This window comes from Rhagoletis zephyria, unplaced genomic scaffold, assembly GCF_001687245.7.
Source record: "Rhagoletis zephyria isolate East Lansing unplaced genomic scaffold, Rhagoletis_zephyria_1.1 Rzeph_scaffold_05094, whole genome shotgun sequence".
Taxonomy (NCBI): Eukaryota; Metazoa; Arthropoda; class Insecta; order Diptera; family Tephritidae; genus Rhagoletis; species Rhagoletis zephyria.
The window spans coordinates 10355-21362 of NW_016162177.1; the positions used below are offsets into that span (position 1 = coordinate 10355).

Consider the following 11008-nt stretch of genomic DNA (forward strand, 5'->3'; position numbering starts at 1 on the left):
TTTTGTTTTTTTTTTGCCGTGAGCAGTGCTAGGATGAGCGAATGCTTTTAAATTGCTTTAATAAGTCGACTGGCATTTACAATTTGTATGTGTGTGTATGTACATGCATATGTATGTATGTGCATGTTATGTATGCCTGTTTTTTCGTAGAAATGTAAAACACATATACATAGATATAAGCTAAAATGCATACTTATCTACATACGTACTGCCTATACATTATTGAATGTATGGGTTAGTTTGCATAATGTTTTAACAAAAAAATAATAATCCCTTTAAGTTGTTTGTCTGTTCGTTTTGCATAAGTTTTAAAAATTTCTTTTAATAGTGAAAATGTGTAATTTAAAAAGTTATATGAATAGCGGCCTTTAAAGTGAGCACTAAATAAAAAAAAACATTTACTTTGTGTACTAATAGGCTCGTCTCATCTACAAAAAAAAAAAAAATACATTTTAATTTTGCACATTAGGATAGACTTAAATTTCGTAAGACATTCTTATCCTCTTGAAAAATGATTATTACACAACACTTTTGTATAATTTTTTTCCTCATATTCTTTACTTTGACTTGCCTTTCAAAACGTCCAGATGAGCTGTACTTTCTTCCCTTTACGCTTAGTCTCCGTAGTGACCACACTAAAAGCAAGTTTGTCTGCGATTCTTTAGCGATGATAAGGCGATCAAATTGATTACGCGATCAATGGAATGCCATATTTGAGATAAATGCAAAATTGTTACGGATACTTGGAAAATACAGAGAAAATGATACCATTAGCCAGAAAATTAAAATTTCAGCGATACACGTTTTACGTTATAATCGATAGTATAATCGGCGTTACGAAAAAGAAGTTTACTGCAACAATTGACCATAACAAATCAACAAGTGTTGAGGCCTGAGTTTATCTTGGCAGCTCCGGTAGTGATCATACATTTGTGATCGTATTGGAATTTGAAGTCTCTCTATAAAGAATTTAAGTACTCATCAGTAATTTCATTTATTCACTGCTCTATCGCTAATTGTTAGTCGATGGTTTGGGTGAAGGCTTTCAAAAAAAATATTTGCAGAAGCAGTCCTTCGACAAAATTTTGAACCTGTCTGGTACCGTACAGAAACTATATAATTTCTTCGTTTACGTTTAATGGTATTATAGCTTTGGTCCGATGTCTGCAAGCATCAACGAAAAAGAGATAGATCCAGGTAGGCATGTAAATATACAAGAAGAGACAGACCCATCGATTAGGCCAAGTCCGTCTATATGTCTGTCTGTTTGAGCGCAGTCTTGTCGCTCAGTTCTTGAGATATCCGACTAAAATTTGGGAAGCGAATAGCTTTTTTATAATGTATTAATCCTTTGTCAAACCTAGCAAAATCGCATCACTATATCACACGCATATCCCCCATACAACTGGTTGTTCAGTTACAAGATTTTACGTGATAACTCCTTCATTTAGGGCCATTTCTCAAGTGTCTTTTAATACTTATCTGCCCTTTAAATACATTTTTTGAGAACATATGAATTTTAAAAGCTACTTGAGAAAGCGGCCCTTAGACAACTAAAATGATGTTATGATGTATTTATTTACTAATAAACCCCAAAAGGTCTTGTGAGAAAATCGTCAAGATATATGCTCTGTATGTCTCCCATACAATTGATGGTTCAGGTATAAGTTTTTGAAATACAACTCCCTTATGTAGGCATGTATGGCCTGCTTACTTATCGATCCTACAATATCAATGCCTACTGTGAAAATCATTCAAATCGATGCTTTTTAAAATACATATATCTCCAATACCATTAGTTGATTAGATATGAGTGTTTTTTTTATATACATGTGATAGTATGATCAAACCATATGTGTTTTTACAATGGGTTAAGTTTTCCACGTTTTGGTCTCAAATTCAAATGTCCTGTATCGTGTAGTTTTATGTACTATAAATTAATTCTAAACATGCAAGAAATTCATGTTATAAAAGGCCCCTTATACTAAGATTTTAGCAGACATTTTTTGTGAAACATGTTAACGCTTTAATTCTAACTATAATGCATTTTTTTTACACTAATTTGAAGAAGTTCGATGTGTGGCGGTTAAAAAGGGCTGATGTTCTCCCAAAATGTTAAGCAAGAAATTTTAAATGATGACATCCATTTAAACTGAATCTAGGGAGCTAAGAAATGNAAAACATTAATGTATTCCATCGAACATTGATCGAAAGGTGGGATCTGTTAGAAAATGTGGATCATAAGACCTGCACAACGCTAAAAACCAGGGACGGAAAATAATCATGATTTTTAAAATTTTAACCAAAAAATCAACAAGTGGTAAATAATCGTCGTAAAACAATTTTCACTAAACTCATGTCCTACTGTAATTTATAATGATTTTTATTTTTTGGGTTTGAGTTTTATTTTTCGCTCAAAAGAAGTTATTATTACATGATTTTTATTTTATCCTTTTCAGAGCTAGCGACACCCTAGTAAAAGAAATAAGTGGAAACATAAAACTCAATAAAAATTATTATCTCTGAGCGAAAAAAATCATAAAATAATCAATATTTGTGATCGAAAAACTAAAAATCAAATAACAATTATTTCCGTTGGGCGAAAAAACCAAACTCAATAATAATTATTATTTTTAAGCAGTAAAAAATAAAAATCATAAAATAATGATTAAATTCTAATTTAAATTATTTTACTCATAATGATTACCATCCCTGCTAAAAACTGTAATCGCTGTCTTAAAAGTATCGCAAAATTAGAGAATTTCAGATATAATAGCTACGGAGAGCTCAGTTACCCTTTTTGTTTTTCTGTACAGAATTTCCCCACCTATATCACAAACCACACTCGATAAATCTTAAGATTTTAATGCTCTTCTTGCAAAACCATTATCAACAAAATACTGTTAGCTTCCATCACTATTACTAACTTTTCTTCGAAATATTTATGCTCCTAAATAGGTAAACTTTAAAAATCTTTTCACATTTTTCCCCATCGCTAATGCAAGTGTGTGCAATTTCTTTTCCAATTGCCAGTATTTCTTTACTCATTAGTAGCAATGTAGGAACTGTTGCTCCCTACTTGCATTTACTCCAATTGNTAAAAGAAATAAGTGGAAACATAAAACTCAATAAAAATTATTATCTCTGAGCGAAAAAAATCATAAAATAATCAATATTTGTGATCGAAAAACTAAAAATCAAATAACAATTATTTCCGTTGGGCGAAAAAACCAAACTCAATAATAATTATTATTTTTAAGCAGTAAAAAATAAAAATCATAAAATAATGATTAAATTCTAATTTAAATTATTTTACTCATAATGATTACCATCCCTGCTAAAAACTGTAATCGCTGTCTTAAAAGTATCGCAAAATTAGAGAATTTCAGATATAATAGCTACGGAGTTACCCTTTTTGTTTTTCTGTACAGAATTTCCCCACCTATATTAAATACAAACCACACTCGATAAATCTTAAGATTTTAATGCTCTTCTTGCAAAACCATTATCAACACAAANTCTTAAAAGTATCGCAAAATTAGAGAATTTCAGATATAATAGCTACGGAGAGCTCAGTTACCCTTTTTGTTTTTCTGTACAGAATTTCCCCACCTATATCACAAACCACACTCGATAAATCTTAAGATTTTAATGCTCTTCTTGCAAAACCATTATCAACAAAATACTGTTAGCTTCCATCACTATTACTAACTTTTCTTCGAAATATTTATGCTCCTAAATAGGTAAACTTTAAAAATCTTTTCACATTTTTCCCCATCGCTAATGCAAGTGTGTGCAATTTCTTTTCCAATTGCCAGTATTTCTTTGCTCATTAGTAGTAATGTAGGAACTGTTGCTCCCGAAACTCATTCTGTACGCTTTTGGTACTTTGCACCTGGGAGACCAAATGCATTGCCAACATGTAGAAAATTCATGAAATATTATAAAAGTATTTGAAGTTTCTACGCCAGCCCCTTCACCGCGCTGAAACACAGTTTTTCGCTTTAAAATAGAAAAACTTTTCACTTATTCTGTGTAAATTTGCCTTTGAACCACCAGCAAAGTACTTCCACTACTCAGGCAATTCATTGCTTATGCCATTTTTCTTGCATTTACCATCGCCGATTACACACAAACGCACTGTAGCATATCTACATACTTGTTTTTCTGCAACTCATTTGTGAATTTTTCTTTACACCTGCCGCACTTTAGACTACCGAAGATCCACATAGCCAAAAACTTTCGTGGGACATACACTTTTGGTTAGGCGCTGAAACGACCACCGACGAAGCTGGCGCTGCGGCTATTTACACCGTACAACTGGACGACCAACTGGATGGTGCACCAGTGCAACATCGCGAAGTTCAAGATCATGAATCACAATTGTTCCTGAGCTACTTTAAAAATGGTAAGTTTCCTTTGGTGAAAATGACGCATTAAAAAGTTTTACGCGACCAAATGAGGCGCAATGTACTTTTCCGGCAATCTTTGTTGAGTGGGGAGCTGCGGTTGGTGGCTGGTGGAGCGGCGTGCAATTGGTAGTTGGCAGTTGGCAGGTGACCGGTAGCCTCGCATGTTAATGGCAGGTCTGCCATCGACGCAATGCAAATATAAATTGCATTGCACTAAAAACTCCATGGAATTGCACTTTTCACCATTCACCTTCGTTGCCTTCCTTCAGCCAATGCTTGACTCGTACATCTTGTACATACCATCAGTTCTTTGGTTTGGTGTAGTATGTATGTACATATTTGCGAGTGGGAAAGTGAGCTGGCAAGCTGGCAAGCTGACTTGCCAAGGTATGTAAGGTTCATTGACATGTCTAATTAATTTGCATCCATGCAGGCGTGCGTTACGAGAAGGGCGGCGTCGCTACCGGCTTCGAGCATGTCGATGTGAATGCTACTGGCGAAAAGCGCCTGTTCCAAGTGAAGGGCAAACGCAATGTGCGGGTACGCCAAGTTGCTCTGTCAATAACGTCGATGAACCGCGGCGATTGTTTCATTTTGGATGCGGGCGAAGAGATTCTGGTGTATGTGGGTGAGAATGCTAAGCGTTTGGAGCGACTAAAGGCTATTTACGCCGCAAATGAAATACGTGATCAGGACCATCATGGCCGTGCGAAAGTGAACATTATTGGTGAGTATTTGTGATATATATACAAGTATTTACCTAGGTATAAGTACTCGTAATTAATCGATAAGATGAGGAATATTAATGAGACAATGAGATGGCGGTGTAAGTGCCATCGGAAAGCATTTCAGATTCCATAGTAATAGCGATAATTTTGATATCGATCAAAATATTTTCCACTAAAAAGATGTGAAACGCCGGTAATATTGGCAAATATGCTCTTAAGATCTTCTAGAAAACATTGAAAAATCGAAAAAATATCGATACTAATAACGCTTTAGATAAATTCATCGATATTTTTATCCACATCTAAGGGCAGCAAAGCATTTTAATATGACTGCGTTATTTGAGAACCGGAAATAAAATAAGCTGTAGTCATATCGACAAATCTATCGATGGGCCTAACAATTATGATACCGATAAATATATCTACCCATAAAAAACATGTGAAACGATACTATTTAACCCGGGTGTGCCCAGAATTGTTTTTCTGTCGGATTTTCTTAGCACTTTTAAACACTCTTTCACACTGATTCCAACACACTTTATGAAGAATCGACCACTTATTTGCATACACGCCGTTATTATGCGACAAAAAAAAAAAATGAAATTTCAATACAACCAGTCCATTTACAGTTATTTTTTAATTTTTTAATTTTCGAATAGTGCAACGCCTACTGTTGGCATAACCATATGGTTACACTGATTACATTAACGATATCGATACATTTATCGATAGTTTTATCCAAATGTATGTATATTAAAACAAAGTTTAATTCACATGCATGCTTATCATTACATTAAAAGTATCGATAAATTGCATAGATAAAATATCGGTAGTTAAATAAGTCCCTAAATACGATAATAATTATAAATTAATTAATTTCATATTAACAAAAAACATGAAAAATAAATGCACTATACACATATAGATATATAGGCACTGTTACGGTAACGATGTTTATAATAAAAATAAAAAAGTTTAACCGATAAATTCGGATTATTATTTTTTCGATAATTCTTAATCCTCATATCAGGATATTTTTTCGATAAAGAATATAGTCACTTTTGGAGTTTAATTTTTTCGATGATTTTTAGTCATTTTTGATTTTAATTCTTTCAATAAAGAATTATGGGTTTTTTCGATCATATCATGGCTGATATTTTCAGATTCCATTTTTAATAAAGGATTACCTACACCACATAATTTCTCTTATTTTGTATAAAATATCACATTGTACCATTTTAAAAATTGTGCCACAGATAACTTCTCATCCGACTTTGCGAAGGAACAATTTTTTTCGGAACTTGGTTCCGGCTCAGCCGACGAAGTACCGGATGAGACCACCGATGAGGAAGATGGTGCCTTCGAGGCCACAGATATCCAAGCAGTTACACTGTACAAAGTGTCCGATGCTAGCGGTTCCTTGGAGATTGAGAAGATATCTGAGAAGCCTCTACGCCAGGAGATGCTCAGCACTGATGATAGCTTCATACTCGACACTGGCTCAGGCATTTATGTGTGGGTTGGCCGCGGCTCCACGCAAACAGAGAGGACAAGCGCTATGAAAATGGGGGAGAATTTTTTAGAGAGCAAATCATACCCAGCTTGGACGCAGGTGCATCGAGTTGTTGAGGATGGTGAACCGGCGCCGTTCAAGCAATACTTTGCCGCTTGGCGTGATCAAGGCTTACAGCATAAGCACTTGGTGCGCACTGCATTGGGTTATAGCACCGATGATTCCGATTACGAAGAGCCTGATGATGTCGATTCAGTGCTGCAGAATTTGAAGAAGAGCGGTGGTCATGCAATTGCTTTCATGCCAGACAATGGCGAGCAAGATATCGAACATATTATCAAGTTTAGTTCGGAATCGGATGATTTTGTAGTGCGCAGTATCGTTGATTTCGAAGGCACTACACCGCTAATTGGACAATATGCCTACATCATCACATACAAGTACAGCGCTAGGAGTGGTGAGGCTGGCAAGCTTGTGTACGTGTGGGAGGGCGCAAAGGCTAGCGATGCTGTGAAGGAGCGCTCATTCAACGATGGTTTGGCGATGGCAATGGAGGAGAATGCCATATTGGTGCGCACCGGCCAAAGTCATGAGCCGCGTCATTTTCTGAAAATTTTCAAGGGTAAACTGATTACGCCATTCAACGATGAGCCGAAGAGTGCGCAGCTTTTCCGTGTGCGCGGCACAGATGCTTCCGATGTGCATGCAAGCGAAGTGGTTTGCAAAGCGTCATCTTTGGCTTCCGGTGATGTCTTTGCATTGGTTACGTTGGATCACAAGGTGTACATTTGGATTGGACAAGTAAGTGTGTGTGTGTGTGTGTGCGTGAGCTTCTTCGGCTTGACTAATGCTTTTCGCTTCTTTTCTCTTCCTAGGGTGCCTCTGATTTCGAGAAGGCATCTGCCAATGAGCGCTTTGAGCACTACTGGCCTCACGGCAAGACAGTGGTCATAGAGGAAGGTTCGGAGCCATCTGAATTCTGGGAAGAGCTGCATAGTTACGATCGCAACTTAAACAACTTTGGAGCGCCATTGCTTGAGCCGCGTCTATTCCACTGTCGATTAGTGGCTTGGCGCACTCAAGTGGAGGAGGTTCGTGATTTCCAGCAGTCGGTAAGTTTCGGAGATGTTTTTGTTTTTTTGCTGGTAAACAAGAAGAATAATTATGCGTTTTCTGCTTTTATTAAGGATCTTGATGTTGACGATGTTATGCTGTTGGATGCCGGCGATGAAATTTACTTGTGGGTAGGATCAGGTGCCTCTGTAGAAGAAAACGCAAAAATTCTACAAATGGCTAAGGTGAGCTAAATCGTTTTTGAGTAAATTTTATATATTGTTTATATTCACAAACATTACTAACACTCATCGTCTAACCTTTAAATTTTAGAAATATATCAAGCAGGAGCCTACCGATCGCACAATCGACACTGTGAGCGTTATTCGCATTACCCAAGGCAATGAACCGCGTGTCTTTACTCGCATGTTCCCTACGTGGGACAAGGATTACTGGAAGGTCAGTGGGCTCGAATGATTGGTTCTGCCTTTTTATTGCTGCTTTTGTTTTCATGCTTTTTGTTGTTGTTGTTGTTGTTATTTTGTTTTTGTCTGCTTTACAATTTTTTGAAGTATTAAAATTTAAAAATTATAAAAGCTGAAATTACATATATACTGTATATTACAAAACAGAGCAGTGAGAGAGAGAGAGAGAGTGTTTTCTTTTCATAAAAAAGGATATTGGGCCTTATGAGCAAAAACTTAGCAATTGCTTTTTCTTAAAGTTTCAGACCTTTTACTTAAATTTCTTTCAAAAGTTCGAGAAAAAGTTCTGAAATTTTAAGAAAAGGCAATTGCTTAGCTTTATTCATAAGGTCCCTTTTTGTGATGAATCGAATTTCGTATATAATTATTAATTTATAATTATTTTTACCCATACATATTTCGTTCAGGGACAGAAATATCGCATTTCTAACAACAAAAAAAATGCGATTATCGCCCTGTAAATATTATGTACAAAATTTTAAAGTTATCTAACTTAACTTTTCTTAGCTGTTAGCTCTGCCTGATTTTGTATACGGACCTCTTTTGTAGATAATTAAATTTGTGATCGAAGTAAGCTAAGAAAATTTTTTTGAACCATTGAACTTTGGTAAACTTTGGCTAGTCTAAGATCACACACAAGATTAGAGCACAATGTACCATATTTTGCGATTAACAATAAAAATAAAAATAAATGGGTTTATAACCCACCCTAATGTCCATATCTATATATACATGTATAATCTACTATACTCACTTTCTTTTAAAAGTCTGTCTGGGCAAATCGAAATCCAAAATTCGAAATTGAGATTCCGGATTCATATTTGGCGATTCTAAGAACACAAAAACCCCCTGTTTTGACAAAGTTGACTGGTTTCTTAATTTTTGTGCTCGCCATATTGGATCCGCCATTTGAAATATTTGAAACTTGAACTTCAGATTCCTAATAGGCGACCTTTGCATACCGTGTTTTATTAAAACACTTCAAAAACATATATAAACAAAGTGGTGTCAGAAATAGTTTTATCCACCTAGATTTGGATTTTAGACCACTGTGCGCGGTATAGAGTTATGTCAACATTTTTTTGTGAGCACGCTAATTTTTTTTTCTGCCATGTCTTTTAAGCGCTCTATCGTGTACAAGATCCAGACCAGAGGACTTTGCTTCACTAAACTGCTGAAGTTGTTCTTACACGATATGTATTTGCATGTGTACGTGCCACTTTTTACATATGGTAATGCCAACATATCGTGTATAGGCAAATTAGATTTGTTTCTGTACAAAGCAGTTGCACGTACATACGAAATCGATGGGTGAGTGGAAGATCGACCTATCTCGGCAGCCAGTTCGAAAACATTCTATCTCTAAAAACTTTTCAAGAACGTCCTATTTTAAAATTCGTTTCAAAAACGCCCTATCTCAGCTGCCGATTCAAAAACGCCCTATATCAGCATATTTTCAATACATTTTGAAGTGCGATAGGGCGTTTTTGAACCGAATTTTGAGATAAGGTGTTTTTCAATAAAATTCTGAAATAGGGCGTTCTTGAAAAGTTTTTTGAGATAGAACGTTTTCGAACTGGCAGCCGAGATATGTCGATCTTCCACTCAGCCATCGAAATAGAAATGTTTCTATTTTCATTTGACACAGAGGTAAAATCATCGGAGTTTCGTTTATTTCGTTTTCAAAGAACGTATTTTTAATTAGCTAAATAAAGAGTGTGAATTTAACAGACATTCGCAATTATATATGTATCGAAAAAGTCAGATTTACAGATGCAAATACATATCGTGTAAGGACACCTTAACTGAATAACTTATGGCGATTTCGTTTCTACAAAAAATGTTGCCTCCGCATCGCCTTAAGAGATGGTTGCATTTTTCGGTAGAAACAAAATCGGCATTAGTGAGAGGGAAGACCAGAATGTTTGCATGTGATTATAAAAGAAAAACTTTTTTTTTTTGAATCAAAATGTAGTGGGTTGGCACTGCGGCCAATAATTACCACCTCTGCATGGTTGTAAGCAACGCAGAGTCTGCAAACAAACTCTGGAACTATTGTCCGGAGAAGGCATCAGATTAGGCCGAGCATACTTTGACCATCAAAATGTAAGTTAAGAAAGTTTTATTATGAAGCATATATGCTTGTTTTCGTACGAATCGAAAATCATGAAATTTTTCTATCATTTTCTATACAAAAATGTCACAAAGGAAATTTTTGCACATGCAGCAGTACATAGCATGCATTTAGGCGCTTGGTGTTGGTAGTCGCGTATTTTGAAAAAAAAAACAGCAAAAAAAAGTTAATATAATATTGCAAAAAAGTATTTATACGAGCATTACCTATACCATATTTGGATTTTCTCTGGACTATCTTGTCGTAAAGCCTGAACAAGAAACTTGCATCTCAGTACGGATTTTCCATATAAGAGCCATGCCGTTTAAAGAGAGTTCTGTTGCGTAAACCTTAATGATATCAATGATAAAAATCTGCGAAAGCATTATGTAAACTAGGAAAGTCCTTACCTCCTAGTTTCCTTGCGAAAAACGAAGCTATTTTAAAGTGCAGAATGGCATTTAAGCTGTTTTGATGCTCAAACTTTTAAAGAGCATGTGTTTGTATGTATGTATATGTATATTAATGCTTTGGAATTTGACTTCCGTTAAACGATTTATGTCCACTCTTGAGAATGTATATAAACACTTTCTGTTAAAGCACTTTAGCACAAACAATGAATTGTCGTAAGTATTTGTACACATGTAAGTTTATACATACATATATAAGTATATGTATGTAAGTAAGACCGCACTGCACTACTA

The 11008-nt window shown here is 35.5% G+C and overlaps 1 protein-coding gene across 1 annotated transcript in view; it reads left to right on the plus strand.

Moving 5' to 3' along the window:
• The first annotated feature begins 4216 nt into the window (after positions 1–4216).
• LOC108371594 (gelsolin-like) overlaps positions 4217–11008 on the plus strand; it is a 14638-nt gene continuing 7846 nt past the window's right edge. The window contains exons 1-6 of the mRNA XM_017627185.1: positions 4217–4408; positions 4846–5139; positions 6397–7454; positions 7529–7765; positions 7841–7951; positions 8040–8165. Of these exons, the coding sequence (XP_017482674.1) occupies positions 4983–5139; positions 6397–7454; positions 7529–7765; positions 7841–7951; positions 8040–8165 (1689 nt within the window). The 5' untranslated portion in view covers positions 4217–4408; positions 4846–4982. The remainder of the gene's footprint in view (positions 4409–4845; positions 5140–6396; positions 7455–7528; positions 7766–7840; positions 7952–8039; positions 8166–11008) is intronic.